Genomic DNA, 22,808 nt, shown 5'->3' on the forward strand with positions numbered 1-22,808 from the left:
CATTTGAAGTCTTGTGTCTTTTCATCTCTGCAAAAAGTGATGGTAAATAAGATGTCAAAATCTAGTACTTAGAATGATAAGAGAAGCCCAGGCCCATCAGATGACACGAGTCATTGGGCTATTTGTTAGATTGTCCTTGGAGACAAGACCCAAAACGCAAAATTTTAATGGGGTTGTTTGTTTCTTTCTTGTTTTTACTTTCTTTATGATGGGATCCCGTCAATAAAGTGTGACAGAAAGCAAAAGTCTCATACTTTATCCGTTCGATTTTAAATGAAACGTTGTCTTTTTTATATAATCCAACACATTTTTTTAATTATTAATATCTTTAATTGTGTACACGTAAAAAATATAAAAATGTTATAATTTGATAGTATGCATCGAGACGAATCTAACAAAATTTCACTTGATTATGTTTTTCTTTATATAATGGCGATAAATTGGAGTTAAAATTGATCAATAAATAGTGTCATTCCATCCAATGTTCCATTTAAAATAGAACGGAGGAAATAAATATATTGGCAAAGCAGTTTTAAATAACTAGAATACAACAATAAATCAAAAAATATGGATGTCAATCAGTTTAGTTGGTTAAAGTTTCGTAAGATGGTATTCAACACATGAGATCAAATCTCATCTACATTATTTGTCCTTGTGGTTTTCTAATTCTCTCAACCCAAAAAACCAAAAATAGTTGTCCCATTATTAGCGTAAAGGTTTACACGCATGAAAACACTCGAAATCATAAATCTAACATAACATTATTGTCTAGTATTTTAAAATAAAATATAATAAAGTCTTATAATTACATCTCAATAAAATACTTACACACGTTGCCAAAAAAAAAAGACTTTGGTCTACATACAAGCCCAAATGAGATTCTATACTAAAACCGTATGACAATAGTAGGAGTATTATGTTACTTTCTTTACTCTTTTCTACAATGTCGGACAACTCACATGTGCATAACAAACATGGGGTTCAACACTTACACAAAAAGTTACCTAACACTTTTATGATAATAACGAACACGAGTCTATTTTAAACATAAACTCCTATCCCAATTCTTTCTAAATAGAAAGTTATATTATTGCTTGTACCCCAAATATTTAAGGATTTATTTCTTCAAAACACCATCAATTATTTATCATGATGTCAATTTTTCCTCCATAGAGAAAAAAATTACAAAAAGTAACAACAAATGATATTGCTCAAAACACTCAGTAGCTATACATCTAATAATCAATTGATTTGTCTTTTCTTTTTCTGACTAGATTTTTCAAACGAACAATAGTAAGCATATTAAAAGCATATTATCAACAATTCTTAATGGTCAAATTTTTGCATCGCAAATTCGCAGCGAGAGAAGCCGTACACGTCCACATGGGGGCATATGACATGAGGATATCATTATAAATTACTTTCTCCGTTTTTTTAATGACTTGTTTTAACTTTTGACACTATTTATATAAGTAATTTTAATTATTTTTGTGATTGCTGCTTACGGAAAAATATGTCATGTGGAATTTTGTTTTCGCCTCAATGCATATTTTTTATAATATTAACCTTTTGTAATTTTTGTTTATTTTTGCTTAGAGATATACAAATTTAAAATAGTATATTAAAATATATGTCCAAGAAAACGAATCAACTAAAAAAGAGAGCTAGTACTCATCTTTACTGGGTATCTTTCAAACTTTTTTAGTCCTCTTCACCTCTTAATCTTATTCCATGAAATTACGCCACTGTTTATAAGCATAATTTTTTCTTGCTGCAATAACATGAATTTATTTCACGTGTTTGATTAACTCGCCCACCTCCAAGTATCCAACCCAAGAGTTGGAAAATTGCCCACAATAATGAATAATCAACATCAAATAATTTCAACCGTGTAGAATATGATCTAAATTTAACCAGAATTGAAATAATTAATATTGACATTGTTTCTTTGTTTTTCTTTTTGATAAGAATAATGTTGACTTTCCTAGTTTAATTATTGGTAGTTGCAACATTTGCTTAGAGATTTTTTTTTTACCAACTTTAACCACATTTTTGCATCTAGTGGCGGAACATCACGAGGACTGATGGGAGTCTCGACCCCGACCAACTTTTGAATTTTCCTAAAAATTAAGACTGAAAATGTAATTTTTTAATAAAATAGCTTAATTTTTATATTTGGTCCCCTCTAAAAATACAAATCAAATTTTTGTCTCTCTTTAAAATATTTTTCTGGATTCGTCCCGATTTGCATCAATGTATATTTCATATATTTTTTTATATATATAATTATAAAGGTTAATGATTAAAGTTATGCATTAACCTCATATGATGCAATAGATAAAAGAAGAAGGAAAGGTATTACATAACAAAAGAATATGAAGCCTCATGAAATATTTACTACTATTTATTCTCTTAACTTCATTGATTATCAGAAACTTTTTAGATGTCATTTCTATATAATTACTTGTCACGTACACCAGTTGTAATACTTGATGTGTACGTTAAAACCGCAAATATCACTCGAACAATTCACTAATTACAAACATAATTCTACAATAACATGCAAAAATAGATAAATGGGTATTATACCTCAGAGATTTAAATAGAGTTTGATTCTAATTAAATGCACTATATTGTGGTTTTTCTTGATGTTGCAAGTGCTAGTAATTTCTTTCTAGAAGTGCATTTCTAAAAAAAATTTTAAAGTTTTGACATGAAATAAACTTTGTTTTATTTATTGAGCTTATACTCTTTTTCATCCTGAAATAAAACATCGTGCTTTAATAGGACTGCAAGCAAGTGGTGGACTTGATAAACAATGTAAAGTTGGATTAGGTTGATTTTTATAGTGACATTGTTATGGATTGTAGGGAGTTGTATCTTTATTTCCAAGAGACAAAATTATTGTTCGTTAGTAGGAAGGATAATTAAGTAGGAAGGATAATCAAGTAACTGGATGCTATTGCTCGTGGTTGTAGGGATGATTTAGACTCTCTTAACGTAATTTGCTATCTCCCCCACCCTCCGGACTATTATAAGGAGTTTTAGTAGGCTTTTCGCCATAACTATTTAGACTATATTTACCAGAGGCGGCTAAGGCCATGTGCAGGGTGAGCAGAGACGGCTAAGGCCATATGTAGGGTGAGCAACTGCATAGGGTCCCAAAATATAATGGTCCAATTCTATTAGTTGCCCGCCTAAAGAAAAAACAAACCTGAATCTAATAACAAATATAAAGAGATTAATTTCTATTTGGTGTTTTTCTTCTTCTCCTATTCTCCAAAAAAAAGCCTCATTTATAACTCTTCTGTTTCTTCTATTCACCAAAAAAATTTAATATTTATAATTTATTTTAGCACCAGACCCCTAATTGTATGAACGGCCCTCATATTTACCGTCGCTCACCAAAAAAAAAAAACAAAAAAAAGCTTACCCTAAGTTTCATTTATAATTTTGAACAGTGGATATGGCCAATATGATCACGACCTTCTAATTCTACATATCAAGGAAAATTCCTATAAAACCCATGTTACTCCACAATCAGTCCACATGCAATTGCTTGGTTTTGACTCTAATAAATCCTCTTTTTTTTTGTTAATAATTAAACTGTTATATACTTCCCTTTCAAACCAGCTTCAACGCCAGCACCTTTTATAATTACATTTTGTTATCTTACAACTTTTTTATTTGATTCAATCCTTTGATTATACGTTGTATGCACGTTTGGCTGCCTTCAGAAAGATGTAAAGGCAAGAGAAAAAGTCAAACGACCGCCCAACTTCACACCCTTCAACAAAAATAAATTTGAGAAACATAAATTTAATGGAATAATCTTAACTATAGCTAATGTTTCATAATAATGTCAGTTATGATTTATTGCATAATAATCTCCATTATCATGGATACCTTCATGAAAGTAACATGATGACCAAGTAACTTTAAAGACTAACTTAGAAGTATGAAGAATTCTAGTGTGATTAGAATTCCGTGGTTAGAAAAAGATTTATGAGCAAGCGAGCATTATAAATGAATAGAGAGTTTGTCTCGTAAGAGACCGCCTAATTTTAAATTAAAATTAAGCAATGGTAAGTCCAATATTAAAAAGAGAATTAACTCAATAGTGACTAGTTTAATTTCTTTTAGTGACTAATTTAATCCATTTAGTAACTGGGTCTACTTTTATATTGAAACTAAACCATCTCTTTTAATAAATTTTGATGAATAAATAGAGTCGGAGATAACTTTTATTTCCGACGGCGGGAAATAAATGTTTTTTCTTTTTCCCCTTTTTCTTTCATTTATTCTATTTTTCATTGATAGAAGGCTAAGTCACGTGAACATGTCTCGAGAAAAGTTAGTTTTGGCGTCATTTATGAAACTCGATGCACTTAGGCCAATAATTTGGGGTGTTTTGGCTACTAGTCAAAGTTGGTGGTGCTGACCTGCTGGTTGCACCCGCATCATAGTTTGTGGTGTTGAAACCAATTTTGCCAAATTTATAATACTTGTAAAACTAATTATCTATCACTTGTATTATTTTAAGAAGGCACTTCCCCAACAGGAATTATTGTAGAATAAACAATAGCAGAAGTTCTTCTGGAAAAAAAAACTGTTCATGATTAGGATTGTTCTAATATAATTTTCTAAAGAGAGATTAAATAGATCAGATGAACTTAACAAGTATAGTACTCTAATTCATTCCTACATAATCATTTGATTGCAAAAGAGATGAAATATTTATGTCCACAAAGACTCTCTTTTAAGAGGGTCTTGAATTACATTGCCAGCAGAAGCAGCAAAGTCATTAAGATAGTGTTGAAGATTACTAAAGTTGTTACTAGTTGCTAAAAGAAGCGATTTCTCATCTTCAAATTCTATCTGGTTTTGAAGTAATGCTGTTGTTGGATCTTGCTGCATTTGGATGCTCATTATTTCTGCTTCCGCAACTGCTAACTGCATCTGCAGCTGTGAAACTTCATTTTGCAGATATGAAATTGCACCTACACACCCATAAACTGGGTCTCTTATCCTCGCATTCGCTTCGTACACTAAACTGCTAACTGCATCTGCTCTTTGATGTACTGGAAGCTCCTGCAATGTCCCCAACATAACAATAAATACGTGTTTAGGATAGAAGAACAAAAAATCTAGAATAATTTTCTTAAGAATACATTAACCAGTGGAGGATCATATTCATGTAATTTGTCACCTTCCTACACCCCCTGATTATTGTATGGAGTTATTAAACTCGGACTGTAATAGGCTTTTTGCCATGACCCTTTAAATTTATGATATCGTTGTTCACCAAAAAAAAAAAAAAAAACACAATGTCTTAAGTCCCTAAACTCGGTTTTTGCCATTCACTTTAACCGGAAGATACAGTCCTCCATCCATCCTAATGGGATTAAGACATTAACATTGTAGTACTAACTTTTCACAAGAGAAATGATCATAGGTCAGATTTTTATACCAAATAAATGGTTGAAAACAGAAGATTATAATGGTTTTCTTAGAGTTGTACACTTGAAAGATTCATTCTATTTTAAGGATGGGGTGTAAAACCTGCAACATTTTGCTGACATTGCTCGCGCCGAAGACCTTATGAACAAGGGCAAACCTTTGAGGGTCGTCAGGAGGGAAGTAAGGTGCAAATATGCAATCCTTGGCACAACGGCGTCTCAACAACTTGCATGATGCACAAGGTGTACTTCCAGTACCCATGCTTTTGCCCCTCTAGGAAAAGGAAGCAGGGTTAAGCTTAGGTGCTTAATCTATGATTAGGAAAAAGAAGGGATGTATGTTTGTTTTAGCCTTTTAGGTAAGCTGATGAAGTTGATAGAAAAGTATTAGACAGGGATATGGTATAGATTATAGAAGCAAGATGAGACTAGGGAGCATATGCCATATAATATTTATACTACTTCAAAAGAGTTGAATGGATCCCACACATAAAATAAAAGGTCTAAACTGAAAAACAGAGTTCATTTAAGACAAAATTAGAATATTAAGCAAGAAGTATAAACAAAGAGCTTGATGAAGCGTACAACCACCCTCCTCGATATATTTTTTTAATAAAAAAATTGGTAAAAAGAATTCCTCTTGACTGTCCCTCGCACGGAACCCTCACCCAGTGACCCAGGTACTCATTACAAGCCAGACACCCACCCACCCCTTCCCCTCTTAAATCCAATCTTGGGTTAGGAATTGAACTCTAAACCTTATTAAGAAAGATTGAAAAACTCGCCACTTGAGCCAACCTCAATTCCTACCACCTTCCTCAATATACTAGTACAAGCTTATAATAATATGTAGAATATTGAATTCACACACATCTTTTTTCTTTCTTAAACACACATTTACCAATTGAAAATAACCATAGATCACTGTAATTTGTGTATCTTTCCTCGGATACTGGTGGTAAAGTTGAAGCAATATATATTTACTTCAGGTTAAAAAAAATATACGTTCATTATTAATAAGGGTAGTATACTAGTAGGATAATAAGGGTGTAATGGTCAATTTGCATACAAGGGAAGACCAATAGACCACCGCCTTGGCGCGTGATAGGTTGGCAGCCATGCTCATGCAGTTGTTTCAATTCCACGTTCCCATTTGACTAATTTTTTCTCTTCTTTCCTAAGCTTCTACTAAACACGTGAGTATGAAAAAATAAAGTACAAATTTAAGACATAAACAGTTTCTTTTGTTGGGAAGGGAGTGTAATTAAGAAACATAGCAAGTGGGATTAACATATGCTAAACATATAATCAGGTGGTATTATGAAAAACCCTAGCTTGAATTAAAGAAGTGAAAATGGGTTCGACGTGAATGTTTGTTGGCAGACATTCACATGAACAAACACACAAATCTACGTCTTCAAAGATAACACGTTAAATATCACGTATCACAATGTATGATCCATCAAAGATCATGGCATCAGGCAACATTTCAGAAGCTTATTCACTATTGTCAAAGATTGTGGGTTGTTTAAGATATGGTTTAATAGTTTATTCAAAACGAGGTAGTAGTATAAAAAAAAATCTACAAAATCGAAAAAATTTCTAGGAGTTATGTGTCCATTTCAAATGAATGACTGTTTGAATGTAACAACAACTAATAAATGATTCAAATAATTGCTATACTACAAACTATTCTAATTTCTATCTATATTTGTAACTCAACTTAATTTCAATCTTTTTCATCATTGGTGATAATTCATGGACAAAATGCACAATATGCATCAAATTTCTATATAGTGCATCTTGAGTGTAACATGTTACATTATATATCGTGTAACATACATAATGACGTAGACTCCAATAAGAATAACATGAACTATACAAATAATGACATTAATATTATCATACCATTTTGTCATTTATTTCATGTCATTTGTGTTTTTCACTAAAAAAAAAGATACGATAATTTATAAATTATTATATAATAATTATGGTATAACCATTACACTCAAGAATTTGATGCATCATCAGAATTCACAATACACATCTATATCACCGAAACACACTTTTACCCCACATGAAAAGGAAGTTTTATTTTCCTTCAGCCAGAAATTGCATGTTTCCTACCCTTCAAAATTAGGCCTAACATTCCCCTATTTGATGCATGATTATTCCGAAGTTTGATCCACTAAATAGTTTGAAGAAAAGCATGGTCAATTGGTCAATGATAACAACCAATGTTGGTAATCCCAATGGTGCAGCGTAGGAAGTCCATATATGTTAGCCTCTAAACAGGAGAGTAGGAAGTATAATTCACATTTTAACTTTTCTTGTGTGCTGTCTTTTTATAATTCACCCTAATATTGTTGTAACAAACGCAATAAACCAACAAAAGAATTAATTAACAATTGATACAAAAATTAGCGTAGTTCACTAACAACGTGTTAGCTACGTGCACATGCAGAGGAGAAACGTTTTATTAGGTTTAGAAGAGAACAGATTTCAGAATATAAAGGTAGGGATAATTATAGGGAGACTTGATATAATAAACAACATATAACGAAAAATTCGGGAGCATTGTCCTCTAACTCTCACTAGAACGTTTCACTCTTAAACCCGTACTTGATTAATCCTTGCGCCAAATAATTAATTCAAAACATAATTCAACAGACATTTATAATCTCTCTATCACATAACTTTCATAATCCTATCATTTGTCCTATATACCTCAGCTACATTATTTTACTGACTATCATGATACTACCTTCATTTCTATTTTCCTCTTGTTTTGAATACCATTACCCACGGGTATAAGAGCCCTAATATCTACTTCATCTGTTAGTCCTCCACATACCAACTGTGCTAGTGTGCTACAATGTTGCAAAAACCTTTTGTTCTACGATACTACACATAGCTTTATCTTAATAATTTTCCTAGATCTCCCTTGTGTAGAACCTATAAGCCTTTTGATTGAACACTACACTCGAGCAATGTGTGGTACATAGTAATTTTCAAGCGATGATTGAAACTATTACTTTACGATGATTTATAAAGTGCAACGCCTCGCTCAATACGAAACACCCCCATAAAGATAACATCTGAACTCATGCTCATGAATGAAGTTTAATCCCGAATGTCACCTACCAGCTACCGCAATCCTATTTCCTTTCCAAACTTGGGACCATCATTGTAAGTCAAAAGAATCCTCACAAACTCACACGTGAAATCGGTGTTCTTTAGTTCTTCAAGAGTTGAAGATAAACGCAGAGACATATCATTTCACCTCCATGCTGAAGAATTAGTGTCGTTATTTCAACATTTTTGTTTATGAAGTGAAATTGGTGCTAACAAATTGAAAAAATAGCTTAATTAAGCCAATTTGCTTGAGCTAAAATTATGAGTCCATGTGGGAATTTTGATTCCAATTAATAATAAGTAGGGAATATGTAAAAAAGAAAATACAAAAGATGATTGGCAAGTGAGACCTAATGATGGATGCATGTTGATAAAAGTAGGATCACTTGACCCCAATTGGGGAAAAATAATATGAGAAAAAACCTAATTTTTTGTGTTTAAATGTAGATAAAAGTGTTAATTAGTAGTGGAAAAAACCCCCATTCAACAGTGTTTCGGGTACTTACGATTAATGATCATGTTGCATATAATTTCTAAATCCACCACTAGTGGAACATACTCAAACAACAAGTATATTGACTAACTATTGTGTAAATTTTGACTTAAAGTTGAATTAGATAGAAAAACCTATGTGGCACTCTAAGCCAACTTCCATTTTGCCCCATCATTGGAGTAGTTTGTCAGAAGATGCAAAAGATATCATTACTTTTTTTTTTTTTTGAAGGGGAAAAAAGATATCATTACTTCAACACGTAGAAAAACTTTCCTTTGTAACGTTGTACTGCAAAAAGAGCAGTAATTTTTATAATGAGAACCTAAAAGCTTTATCCAAAAAATCATGGAAATTGGGACACAAACAAATTGATTATAATGCCTCTGTTTTTCACTGAAATTATCCTACTCAAAATAATGAAACACATACGTAAACGGAGCGATTCATCCTTATCAAAGAAAATAAAAGAATGATAATTACACAAGTTAATAAGATATTACTCACGTAGTCACGTAGACCATTCAACGAGAGTAGATATCAAGCAAAGATCTAAGTATTATTAAACTAGTAGGTGACTACAAGATAATTATTATAATTTTAACTCAAAATGCCCCATGAAAGTTGTAGAACCCTAAGGCCTATTGCCCTATTTGCATTATAGCATTGAATGCATTTCACATGCTTCCATGCTTTCTAATCTTTTGTTCCAAGAAAAACAACACTCATTCCACAAGTGTCACTGTAAATTGTAGTTTTATACACAAGAAAAAGGCATAAAAAATATAAAGAACACACTAATTTTGTTGAAATAAAATTACCTGATTATAATCCAGAATAATATTTAAATTGAATTTCAATCACTACACTTGTTTAGAGAAAAAAGCAGTATATACTCTCATCTAGGTGTACTTGCAACAAAATTTGTTAGTCCCTGTTCTGATCATTATAAACAAATGTTGCTGAAATTGGTGAAAATCAACTATAATTAATAAAACACTTAATGTAAATATCAGTTCTAGTTTCGTAGTTAAAGTAAAAACAACTAATGTAAATAATTTTCATAAAATAACAGTATAACAATACGTCCATATCATATTCCTAAAACTATTTTGTATCCAATTGTACGTACTATGATATTCGAAGCTATACTTCATTTAATTTGAAAATGTCACCATAAGAGCATTGCTAGGTGTAATTAACTTCAAACTAAGAAAATTTGAGGTGGTTAGAGGTGACGCTAAGCTAGTATGGTAAGAAGAAAAAGGAAAGGAAAGAGGAATTGTTAATCTCATTACAAGGATAATAATTACTCACCCTCCTAGGAAATTGTCACTTTCATTCGAAGGATAATAGCTTCTTCCTATCTCCTTTTCATCACAACACAACTACATCGTCCCACTTTAACACCCTCAACTTACCCTTATATTCTTTTTACTAAATGGTTTGATTTTTATAATTCCCTTAATTCATTACCCTCAATTCAAATATGTCCTAAGAGTGAACAAAACGAGAAATAAAACTAAACCAACCCAACTCCTAACATCCCTTGTGTACCCCAAAATAAAAACAGAAACCAGCACAACATTTCCTAGGCCATACGACAACTATATTGTTGATTTATTTATTCCACCCAATTGACTTGAACCAAATAATATCTAACTGAAGAATATTGACACTAATAATTTTGTCAAGCAAACCATCACCAATATGAAATCTTAACTTACCAAAAGAATATCATAATCCTTTTTTCATAATTGTTTGTAGTTTTATGATCACCACAGTTCACACCTTTTCACCCATATCTTTAACCAATAATATCTTTTATTATGCATTAGTAGAACTATGATACAGTGAATACTTTAAGAAATACATTGATACAAAGGTAGGAGAATCTCAGGTCACAATTTTTTTTCCTACATATAAATGCAAAACAGCAAAAGATGGGTTAAGGCTGTGACAATGAGCGGTTTGGGGAGTTCTTAGTGGATTGCGCCTCATTAGAGGTTTTTGACCATGAAAATTGCTGAAATGGGTGTTTGGTTAATTAATAATTACTTGGCGGTTTGCCCTCCAAAACACTGATTTGCCAAAAGCTCTTGAGGGCAGCGTTTTGAGAAGAGATGATTGAGATTTATCTTGAAGAGCACAACTGCTCTTCCTCCATCAGCATAATTGTTGTCTCTCTTGTTGCTTTGCTATAGCTACTTAGCTAGACCATGAAGACGTATTCTTCGGAATTACGTAAATAATGTTGGTAATTACACAACTGCCCTTCCTCCATCAACCTATCTATTAGACGTATTTTATGCTTTAGTATTACTTTTAGCTTTTTGATATTCGCTACGATTACCAACATTTATTACCGGCTACTAGACAGGTCGTAAGGGGTACGCTAAAACATAAAATAATAGCAAACAACATATAGTTTTGTCATAGATTCTGAAACTAATCTCAATTAATGTTTATATATCCTAAATCCCTAATCTCGTCTAATATACTTCATATCATTATTGATAAGGTGAATTGGTCTCATGAAGCGCGTACCTGCAGGCTGCAGCTTGAGGTCCAATTTTTCAAACACCCTAAGCTCTAGGAAGAAGAGAAAACGGAAAAACAGGTTTAGAACCTTGTAAAGTTAGCTTGTCTTAAGTGTTCTCTTTATTCAATGAACATGGTAAAAAGGAAAAACAGACATCTCTCACTACATAAGAGAAGAAGAATCTATGATAGGTCCAATGCACGCATTAAATGCATTTTGGTGATATGGAAGATTCGATTTCTTGAAAAATGCATACTTAATATTCTAATTGATGAGGAAAAAGAACAAATACAAGCAATGTTTTACAATAAACACACTAACTAATGGAAAGATTTGAATGCCAACTCACCTGAACAGTCCAACTGCTTAACCAGAGTTTGTTAGCAGGTTCCCAATGAAACTATGAAAGTTATCCTACTCAAACAGAGACGACTGAATTAGCAGCATAATAAATAAAAATTCTGTTTGAAGCAAAACAACTGTGCACATGGTCGATGAAAATCTATGATTTCTTTAACATATCAGATTACTACATTTTTTTCTCAAGTCATAAGGAGATCTAAGAGACATGTTAATTGCCAGTTATCATTTTCTGAAGGGAGCATAAATTGTCGTTGGACATTTGGACCTGTTACGTATAGATTACTAATGCTATTTTTCAAGAGTTTTTTTTTTTTTTCTAGCTGACTTGAGCAAATGACTGATTTCACTTTGTTATATCTGAAAATAAAGCATTAGTTGAACTCACCCCGACTGAGGATAAAATGTGGAGGTATCCCAGACGTGCTATACGTAAGGAGGGCGGCATGTATAAGAGGGAGGATAATGAGGGAAGAAAAAAATCATTCCACAGTTACTGAAAAAGGAGGGGGAGAGTTTGTAAGGATGGATCACTAAGTTTATTATGTCTTCCAATTGTACCAGATACACACCAAACAAGGGAATAGGGATAGACAAAATTTTAAGCTTATCCCGCCAAAATCTCTACCCTCGTCCCTCCATCGAAATCCTATTCTCATCCCACCCTCTAGGCTCTAATCCTCATACCATACACTTAGTCCGATATTCAACAGCTATGTGCAACTTAATCATGAAAATATGCAGGCAGTTTGATTAGCCATTTACTTTTTAGTCCAATAGAACCCCAAGTCAAAGAAAAATAACGATTTCATGCCAATAAAAGTGAACAAGGGTTATGTGACCACGTACATCAAACAGACATAACCCACTGTCAACCATTTTCAAATCTCATTAAATCTTCAAATTAAGAGTTAGGCCTGCTAATCCAAGACACACCTGCAATCGAGGACACATATCAGGCCTGCTAATCCAGAACACATATCAGGCCTGTTAATTCAGGACATAACCAAACTTGCCCCTTTATAATCATCTCAACAAGCTTTCTAGTCTACAGTCAATACGAAATGTTTATACTAGAAGCAAAAGTTGGAAAGACCTGAAATGTATGAATCAAAGCTTCGAACTTCCTGTGAGCCTGCTACTGATTTTTGAGACGTAAAAGGTTACGTATATTCTGCTGCTTGATCCCATCTCTAAAGCACATGCTTGCAGTACTTTCTGCTACTTCTGAAAATGAAGATTTTTTAATGCTCATAGTCTTCTTTCTCATGTACTCAGCAGCTTGCCCCTGAACTGAATTTCCACCAAAAAGAGTTTGGTATAGAACTAGATTGGTCATAATGGACAAATAATAATCAACTAGAAGACAAAGTACACAAGTGAAATCATGCATTTGTTCATACTAGATAGAACTTGTACTCATTATTAACTTTCTTATTACTTAATTCCGAAATAGTATCCTGGTATACCGATACTTGTAGGCATATGGATGCACCAAGAAAAACAGATTCTGACTCAAAGACCAATTACACCAAATTCTACATGCAGCGCACTGCACTTCATGCCATTTGTTTCAATGATTTTGAATGCAATTTCATTAGCTTTTTGTACGATGCGAATTCATGGAACAACGAAGAGTAGATTGGTTTCTCAAGAAAGCCTTGCTTAGCTTCTTACTAGCTATCACCCAATTTCCTTAAAAAAGAACTCCATTTATTTGATAAAAAGACAGTATTTTAACATATTCTACTTTCCAGCAAACATTAATAAATTTTGTCTCAACAGCTAAAAAATGTTCTGAAATAACATGTATATATAACACAAGCGCCTATGCACACATACCAAAAAATGAAAGAAAACCAAGAAAATCAAGTAGACAATTTGAGAAACAAAGGAAGAAAAAATAATAGGGCATGAAACCTCCTTGAAGCAATATTCAGATACTGACAGCCTTGTGTGCCCAGTGTGCACAACACTTCATATTAATTTTAGTCACAGTTTATTTAGGGTAATCTATAATTTCTACAGGTATGACAGTCGACAGATACATTAATTTTGTCCATTGGATGCGAACATGGGCTTTTGGAGGGGCAGGGTGATGCTGAACCCCAAAGACATAATGCAAATTATTCAGGTCTCGACCAGTTTGTATATATCTTTAATGTAACTAATTGTGTATAAGACTCAACCCCTAAGACAGTGTAAAAGTTGCCTATAAGCTTCGCCTGGGCCTCAGGGAAACATGTCTTTGGTTTGCAGCAAAATAGTTATTATTCAGAATGGTGGGACTTTATCAAGTGATTCAAGTCCAAATGGCAAAAAAACAGTCAAGGAGAAGCGACTTGTTTGGCTGGGAACCCACTGTAGCACTTGATCGAGCCATAAGTTATAGGCTGACATGGGGACATGCTACTTCCAGATTACATTGTCCACCTCCACCCCAAATGAAGATCTACATGACTTTAGCCATTGAGATTAAGGCACATGCAAACAAGAAAAAGATGATAGTCATTAACATAGGCCATCAAATGTTCCCATGTCCTATGCACTTATGCAATACCTATATCTATCATATACAAGCTTGAGATTGAGAGCTTATGTGTAACATCCTAATATTGCCAACTTAGCATGAATTGTGGCACAAAGTTATTACTAGATGGAATCTAAACAACAGAGTGCATAGGAAATATGCTATTTTATTGGAGATCTGTATTGTATGAAGCCCGATGAACTTGCATGCAAAATGAGAAGAAATAACGCTTTTGCTACATGGAATTCAAGAGATTGAAGAGCATGACTCAGGATTTTATCTAATAAGACTTCAAAATCAGGGGAAATCCTGGGTATGATCTGATGTTTAGGGTAAAAGACTTGTGAACCCTAACCATGAGCAGTTTGTGGCTCCATAAGACCATAACTCAATCACTTGTATAGACTGCGATGATCACCTCAATTTGATATTCCAGGGGATCTTGTGGCATGTAGGGGTTTGATTAGTAATTATGATTAGGTTCAGTCCTAAGTGCTGAAGGGAAACTTTAAACAACCAAGTGGTAAGGGATATGCGTGCTACGTGAGGACTATACATTAGTTCTACAAACCCTGTATCGCTGGAGGGTTTCCACAATTTCAAAAAAGGCATTCATTTTAGTGCTGACTTTGGTATATCACTATATTGTAGTACAAAAGGAGACAAGAGAAGGTAAAAGTAAAGTGATATAGTAAATCGAGAAATGGGAGAAAACGGTCTTTCGATGCAAAAGGCTTTGCAAAATAGGATGCCACAACAATGAGTTTGTAACGATGGCAATAAAACATAATACTTTCTAGAGTATTTTTGGGATGAAAGAAGCATACAGGCCATAACTCAGATGTGGGTGTACAGAGTGTCGAACCCACAGCAGGGATTGCAGAAAGCCAGTGGGTCCACCACTGTACCAAACTTCATGTCAACAGTCTCCAGGGAGAGCAGATTGTATTGTCCATCTATGCAGAAGAGGGTCCTGAAATCTAGATCCCAACTTGGTGCCAGTTAGAACCATTCATGCGTGAGTTAAGTCACTATACACAGCACAATTGGGGGGGGGGGAATAGAAGAAGAAACAGCAAGCCATTCATCGGGATTAGCCTGATTAATAAAAAAATCAAGGAGACATGATTCCAAAATGGAGACAACAAATGAGTGTATTTGAAGCATACCAGAATGGCAAGTAGATAATCTGATAGCAATATCCTCAAGCCTCTGTATTTTACTGATGGTCCACGTATTTCCCCAGAGGTTGTCACAATTGTAATCACCTTCTTCTTCCTTAAGGCACAAAAGAGCATTTTCGCAAGCCTGATAAGAACAGCAATGCCGCAGATGATCAGGTATTACAAATCAATGAGTACATCCAGGTCATTTCCTTAAATACTTGAGCCTGGACAATAGATACAGCTAATAAAACAGCAAACTGCCCTATTATGCTCTTTAACTAAGATAGTACAAAAATTCAAATTCAAAGCAGCCCACTCAACTCGGTTGTCAACATATAATAACATAATTTCTTGAGTATGCAACGATCTACTAATAATCTATTTAAAGTACCATGAAGCTCTTTTTTGAGGGAAAAAGCAACCCATGAGCAAACCATCAACAACCCATGAAGCACATTCTTGACCATCACTGATACTTAAATGGAACACATACAAGAGGGGGGTGAATTGTACTTGGAAATTTTAGCAAAGTTTCTCGCAGAATTTTAAAGTTATAAAGAAACAATGATACGAGAGACAGAGAAATATAAAATTGAGTAAACCTTCTTGAACCTTATCGAGAAGAAAACCTTAAAAACTATATTATTGTAACAAACTCTATTAGAATCACTCTCTACAACTTGAGTTCCTCTCCACACCCCTTTGATTACTAAAACTCTTCTCTCTCTTGTTTCTTACTCCGAAACCTACACTCATTGACTTAGCTCTAAATCTTACAAGAGTCACTCAACCTTGAACCCCGAATTACAACTCAATTTGTGAAACACACTAGTATATATATTAAACTTAGATATTTAAGGAACTTAGGAATACTTATGGAATGCAACGGACTTTTCTAGAAAACTCTTATGATTTGGAAATAGACAATGTGTTTTCAGTTTGTAGTTTGTAATGAGAAAGAATTTTTAAAGTGAAGTCTTCCTAACTTAGTTCCACTTATTCCTCCACTAAGTGTGAAGCAGTAACCCACGCACGATTATTTTTCCCACGTTCACACTACTTGAGGAAAAAGCAAAGACTTTTTCAAACACACTTATATTAAGTGGTTTAGTGGTTGAGAAATATAAGGAGAGAACTTAAAAAATTAGTTTTCACTTGTTGAGTAATCAAAAAAAAATTATTTAGAAAATAAAAACTTTCTTATTTATTTACAATATTTTCCTAAAAACTCTTAAATAAATATATTCAAAACCACTTGTTGCATTTATAAATTTCATCTAGTTCCCTAAAACTAAGCAATATAAAATACTTAAATCTTTAAGGAAGTAGATGGAACTTATAAATGCAACAAGTGGTTTTGAAAATATTTAACTATAGTTTTTAGGAAAATTATGTAAATAAATAAAACGGTTCTTATTTTCTAAATAATTTTTTTTTGATTACTCAACAAGTAAAAACTAATTTCTTAAGTTCTCTCCTTATATTTCTTAACCCCTAAACCACTTACTGTAAGTGTGTTTGAAAAATTCTTTGCTTTTTCCTCAAGTAGTGTGAACGTGGGAAGAATAATCATATGTGGGTTAGTGCTTCACACTCAGTGGAGGAATAAGTGGAACTAACTTAGGAAGACTTCCCTGTAAAAGGAGAAGTCTTTCTCATTACAAACCACAAACTAAAAACACATTGTCTATTTCCAAATCATAAGAGTTTTCTGAAAAAGTCAGTTGCATTCCATAAGTATTCCTAAGTTCCTTAAATATCTAAGTTTAATATATATAATAGTGTGTTTCACAAATTGAGTTGTAATTTGGGGTTAAGAGTGACTCTTGTAAGACTTAGAGCTAAGTTAGTGAGTGTAAGCTTCGGAGTAGAAGCAAGAGAAAGAAAAGTTCAAGTAATCAAAGGGAATTACTATGGGGAACTTGAGTTCGAGAGAAACTCAAGTTGTAGAGAGTGATTGTAAAAGAATTGATAATATGGTTTTCCTTTCTTAATAAGGTTCAAGAAATTTCCTCAATTTTATAGTTCTGTCTCTCGTATCATTGTTTCTTTGTAGCTTTAAAATTCTGCAAGGAACTTTGCTACAATTTCCAAGTACAATTCACCCCCCTCTTGTACGTGTTCCATTGAAAAATCAATCACAAAGCTCCCAAGGTTCACTTAGGATTAGGTAGGGCTGGCAAAAACTGACCCAACCTGATAACCCGACCTGAAATTGACCTGAAAATTCCGGGTTTGGGTTGAGATTTTCGACCCGAAAAAAAAATGGGTCGACCCAACCCGACCTGAAAATATAATGGGTTAGGTTCAGGTTGAGCTTTTGAACCTGAAAACAACCCGAAATGACCTGAAATAAAAATAACATAAACTTTCTTATAATATTGGGACAAGCCCAATAAGTCAATAACCCTAATAAGGCTAAGCGTTTTTTACTGTGCCGTTGTACAATTACAATCAAAGGCTGAAAAATCAAAACCCTAGAGTAGAGAGAGACAGAGACTAGAGACTTCTCTCAAAAAAACTTTTACTTTTACATCTACAAGTGCTTTGCGAATTAAGTTGGCAGTATTTTAGTTAGATTCTTATTTCAGGTCATTTTGGGTTGGTTTCGGGTCAACCCGAAATATATAAGGTCGGGTTTGGGTTGACATTTTCGACCTGAAATATAAATCAGGTCGGGTTCGGGTTGAGGTTTTCGACCTGAAATATAAATCAGGTCGACCTGAAATTGACCCAACCCGACCTGATTGCCAGCCCTAGGATTAGGAAGGAAGGAGAATCACGTGTATGAGCCTTACCCTTTCAAGCATACAGGGAATACCTTCTCGATTCATTGAACTAGTATATACGGACTCACTGCTTTAACAAAGTAGTGAGGGTGTGAGGGTCGTTCAGAGAGGTTCTCCCTTTAGTCCATCATAAACTCAAGCTGCAAAATAATATCCTAGAGAAAGATGGGGATACAAAAAGGAAAATCCATTTGGTCTCAAAGGACATCACCTTTCTTCCCATAACCAGCAGAGGACTAGGTGTTAGAAGTCACAGCGCCCTTAACAAGGCGTGTATGGCTAAATGGGGTGGAAGCTCAAGTCCAGGAAACCTCCCTCAGGAGTGTGTAAGAGCCAAATATGCTCATAAATATACCATCATTGAGTTTGTAAGGGCTCGAACTTATCCAAGAGTACTAGAAAGAGTTAGGATCTACTACAGACTACTAGTGGCCAGTGGACAACTACTCTTGCTCCTAGGCAAAGGGGACAATATACTCTTTGGACAGATATTACGTTGGCCATTGAACCCCTTCAGAAGCTTATTCAAGCCCTTCTTTCTCACTCACTTACCATGCAGGGTGTTGATTGCCTTGAAAATGGACATTGAGGAAGTTCGAAAAAAATCTCTCTTCAACCTCCCAAAGTCAATTCCATATATGAAAACTAGCATCATACTCCCATCACAGGCTGACAGCAAATGGAAGATACTCCCAGTACAAACTTTGTTATTCAAAATGTATATTGCCTCTCCAAAGCAGCCCTTGGTCACATTAACACTCATGATAATCTCAGTTGGATATGGCAATGTCTTATGTTTAGCAATATAAAATTTCTCAGTTGGCTCCTTTGGAGGATTTGCTTCCAACTTACTGCAAGAGAAAACAATAATAATAATAATAAATCCCAACTTTCTTCGCTCCAGATGTCAGGGTGACACTGAAACCCGTAACATGCAATTAGAGATTTCCCCATATCCTTCGCAATGTTGGAACCTCTTCCAGTATTCCCCTCATCTTCTCCAAGGATACCAAATTAATTAAAACAGCAAGTCTAGCAAAGTTGCAACAACCTTACCCATAGGTATGACTTTGTCAGCTAGAAATCAATGTAACTCAGACGTTTCATAATCCCCCTGGCTATTGTATGCCTATCTATTTCTTGTAACAACTTAAGTAGTAGCTTACCAGACCTTTAAGTTGTATGCTATCTTCACCCCAAAGAAATAAAAAAGAAGTTGTAAATTAAGCGGACAAATGTACACCTGACTAATATGTTCTGTATCTCTAAGTTTTAGTAAAAGGTTTGCCTAACGAGAACCTGGCACTGAATCTTTGTTGTAAATGTTTATACATAATAAAACAAGTTATCTTTTAATAAGACATTTTTTTATAAAAGTTCTCCTCAGATCTGGAGGCCAGTAACAAGAGCTATCAAAACAGATCTTTCTTACTTTCTTAAGACATGACCACATTACATATCTTGTCTTTCACCTTTAATAGCAAAGAATCATAAGTAATCAATCGAAAGGCAGTCCAAGAGATAACAATCATATATAGCCGGTTCACGCTGAACTATTGAACAGCAAATCCCGATTTGCAATGAACATAAGTAGCAGTCGTAAAATGACATAATCACAATCATAGTTCTAAGGACTACTATCATATATTCATATCATAAACAATATAAATAATAGAGCTAAAGATTAAGATAAAATACCTTTGCAGTGACAGAATAATATTCGTTGTTAAAAGCATCTTCCGCAAAGTTCATCCATTCACTGCAAGAAACTCGCAGCTCCAAATGATTGACAGTCCAAGTATCACGCATAATCAAACCCTCGTATCTCACAGCCAAGCAACTCTACACTTACAGCAACACAGAATAACATCAAAAACCAGTACCAGCAATTTCAAACCACAATTAAACAATTCAACATCATCATCCATAACAGGTAAAAATTAGAAGTAATTCAGAACTCACAATTTCAAAAACATTCATTCAAAACCACCAGAAAACAAATAGCGAAAATTTTACCAAAATAAAGAATCAAATTGTGACGAAATTCAGACAGAGTGAGATACCACATTTTCAAGCCACAATTAAACGATTCAACATCATAATCCATAACAGGTCAAAATTAAAAGTGATTCAGAGCTAGCAATTTCGAAAACATTCAATTCAAAATCACCAGAAAACAAATAGCGAAAATTTCACGAAAATAAAGAATCAAATTATGACGAAATTTAGACAGAGTGAGATACCTCAATATCATCAACGATCGCAAAAGCACGAACGAGGAATTCGAGAATCAGTAATTTATGTTCGATAGGTTTTTCTGCAGCTTCGCGAATTGCGATGAGAGATTGTGACCTTAGAAATTCCTTCAACTTACTCCTAAGTTCAAGCAATAACTTCACATCTTTCGAAGAGAGAATTAACTCCAGAATTCGCAGCGTAGAATCATCAAATCTGTAACCAAAAATCAGAGAAAATGTTTATCATGTAAGATGAAAGGTCGCAATTAAGAATGCTTATGAAGATTTAATCGGATAATTCTACTGTACTTAAATTTTGAAAGAGAAAGAACCTTCTGAGTTGGATTTGGGAGTAGAAGAGAGAAAGTTGGTGCGCAGAGAGAGAAACATCCGCCATTTTAGGAGGGAAAGAAATGCGCCAAGTTTGGAAATTGTGTTACTTTTTTTTTTTAATCAATGTAAATATAAAAACCAAACACATGGTATCAAATATTAAGTTTTAAAATTATACCATTTTGGTTTTATTTCTGATTCTAAATTCATACTAGTATATATAGCCGGCAAAATTGACCCGACACGCAACCCGTTTTTCACCCGAAACTATCGACCCGAAATAACCCGATCGATCCAAATCGTACCCGATTTAAAATAGACCCGAATATGACCCGAACCCGAATCTACCCAAACCCGAATCTACCCAAACCCGAATCTACCCGCCCCGAAATGACCCGATAATGATGACCACAACCCGAACCCGACCCGAAAAGTTGTCATATTAGTTACTTTTTAAACAAATTTAAGGAAAATATTGTATTGAAATATTATATATAATTTAGCCACTGTCCATGAATTATTTAATCTACTCTCATTAGTTTTATATGTGTTTTATTTATTTGGGAGATTGAAAACCCGATCTAACCCGACCCGACCTAACCCGACCCGTTCTAACCCGACCCGTTTTAATCCGACCCGTTCTAACCCAACTCGATATGACCCCGAAATCTCATGGACCTGATATTAACCCGTACCCGAACAAACATGACCCGTACTCCACCCGACACGAACAAAAAGTTGACTCGATTTTGACCCGACCCGTTTGACCCGTTTGCCACCTCTATCAGTATATAACCAAACGCCTATTTATATGCATTGGAGTGTACTTAGATAACTTTTTATGCCTCTTTCTTTTGTAATGAGAGAATTTTAACTGAACTCAAAATATTAAACTGAACTAAGTTTAGAAATACAGAGTCTTAGTTCCTTTTACATTTTCTATATAGTAAATTATAATAAGGACTATTCATCAATTTAATCCCTCAAAAAAGTACATATGTATAATTACTTATAAATAATATACTAAAATCTCCTTTTAAAAAATTAGGAGAGGGGAGGCACGAGGGAAGGAAAGTGGAGGCACGGGGGAAGGAAGGGGAGGGGAGGCGCGAGCAAGGTGAGGGGAGAGGGGCTGCCGTGAAGGAGGTTTGCAGGGGTTGATGGGGAGGGGGAGGGGGAGGGGAAGGGGTGGGATGGGGTTGGGTGGTGGGTGTAGGATTGGGGTTGGGTTAGGGAGAGTTTAGGGTTTAGTTATGGAGAGTTTGGGGTTTAGTTAGGTTTAATTAGATTAATTAGATTGACTTAAGGCTAATTAGGCTGACTTATGGCAAACTTGTAAATACAGGCTAACGGAGCACTGACGTCCGTTAGGGGCGAGCAAAAATTTCGGGTACCTAGACCCAAAACCGGACCCGATATGGACCATCGGGACCGGGCACAAAACTGGGTGACTGGGTCCGGGTCCAAAACGGACCCGATTGCATCATGTTCCAATTATGGGTAGAATTTTCTCGAACCCATTACCCGGTTTGACCGGTTCCGGCTCTAGGTACCCAGTTGGAGCATGGATAGGTCCGGGTACTCAGTACTTAGAATTGTTTTTTTTTATATATATACTCATATAGAATTGGTAATAGGATAATAGTTGTTAAGTAAATAGTAAGTACTTAGTAGGTCTTTAGGCCCATTTATTTTTTTAAAAAAACTTAATAGCTCAATTGACCCATCTTAATATGTTGTTAAACTTACAACTGAGTATCTAGTTCT

General features: G+C 34.4%; 2 protein-coding genes across 15 annotated transcripts; both read right to left on the reverse strand.

The window, feature by feature from the left end:
• Positions 1 to 4,737: 4,737 nt before the first annotated feature.
• On the reverse strand, positions 4,738 to 5,721 carry LOC104900226 (LOB domain-containing protein 12). Its single transcript, XM_010687601.3, has 2 exons — positions 5,563 to 5,721; positions 4,738 to 5,091 (listed from the first exon to the last, which is right to left on the reverse strand). Exons 1-2 carry the CDS (start codon positions 5,719 to 5,721, stop codon positions 4,738 to 4,740), a joined length of 513 nt encoding a protein of 170 aa, XP_010685903.3.
• On the reverse strand, positions 4,953 to 21,193 carry LOC104900224 (protein DOUBLE-STRAND BREAK FORMATION). Of its 14 annotated transcripts, none has more exons than XR_791056.4 (9): positions 21,041 to 21,192; positions 20,715 to 20,922; positions 20,170 to 20,313; positions 15,686 to 15,824; positions 13,083 to 13,279; positions 12,836 to 12,922; positions 11,976 to 12,040; positions 11,632 to 11,676; positions 4,955 to 5,091 (listed from the first exon to the last, which is right to left on the reverse strand). XR_791056.4 is itself a non-coding variant. In XM_010687599.4 (6 exons), the coding sequence occupies exons 1-5, from the start codon at positions 21,103 to 21,105 to the stop codon at positions 13,125 to 13,127; spliced, it is 711 nt and encodes a 236-aa protein (XP_010685901.1). In that variant the 5' UTR covers positions 21,106 to 21,192; the 3' UTR covers positions 4,953 to 5,091; positions 13,083 to 13,124. The 14 variants fall into 14 exon arrangements, 4 of the variants coding, with proteins under 4 accessions (XP_010685901.1, XP_048503989.1, XP_048503988.1 ...); XR_008970211.1 differs by lacking the exon at positions 4,955 to 5,091 and adding an exon at positions 6,320 to 10,018 and having other exon boundaries at positions 11,632 to 11,669; XR_002040534.3 differs by lacking the exon at positions 12,836 to 12,922 and having other exon boundaries at positions 11,632 to 11,669.
• Positions 21,194 to 22,808: the final 1,615 nt, after the last annotated feature.

Source organism: Beta vulgaris, chromosome 7 (genome assembly GCF_026745355.1).
Source record: "Beta vulgaris subsp. vulgaris cultivar EL10 chromosome 7, EL10.2, whole genome shotgun sequence".
Taxonomy (NCBI): Eukaryota; Viridiplantae; Streptophyta; class Magnoliopsida; order Caryophyllales; family Amaranthaceae; genus Beta; species Beta vulgaris.

Excerpts from the sequence above, each read along its gene's own strand:
- LOC104900224 (XM_010687599.4), bottom strand. The coding sequence starts at position 21,105 with ATGGCGGATGTTTCTCTCTCTGCGCACCAACTTTCTCTCTTCTACTCC. Across the intron at positions 20,923-21,040 it reads TCCCAAATCCAACTCAGAAG|ATTTGATGATTCTACGCTGC; the intron begins GTTCTTTCTCTT and ends TTTTGGTTACAG. Across the intron at positions 13,280-15,685 it reads ATTATCTACTTGCCATTCTG|TTCAGGGGCAAGCTGCTGAG; the intron begins GTATGCTTCAAA and ends GTGGAAATTCAG.
- LOC104900226 (XM_010687601.3), bottom strand. The coding sequence starts at position 5,721 with ATGGGTACTGGAAGTACACCTTGTGCATCATGCAAGTTGTTGAGACGC. Across the intron at positions 5,092-5,562 it reads ATGTCAGCAAAATGTTGCAG|GAGCTTCCAGTACATCAAAG; the intron begins GTTTTACACCCC and ends GGGACATTGCAG.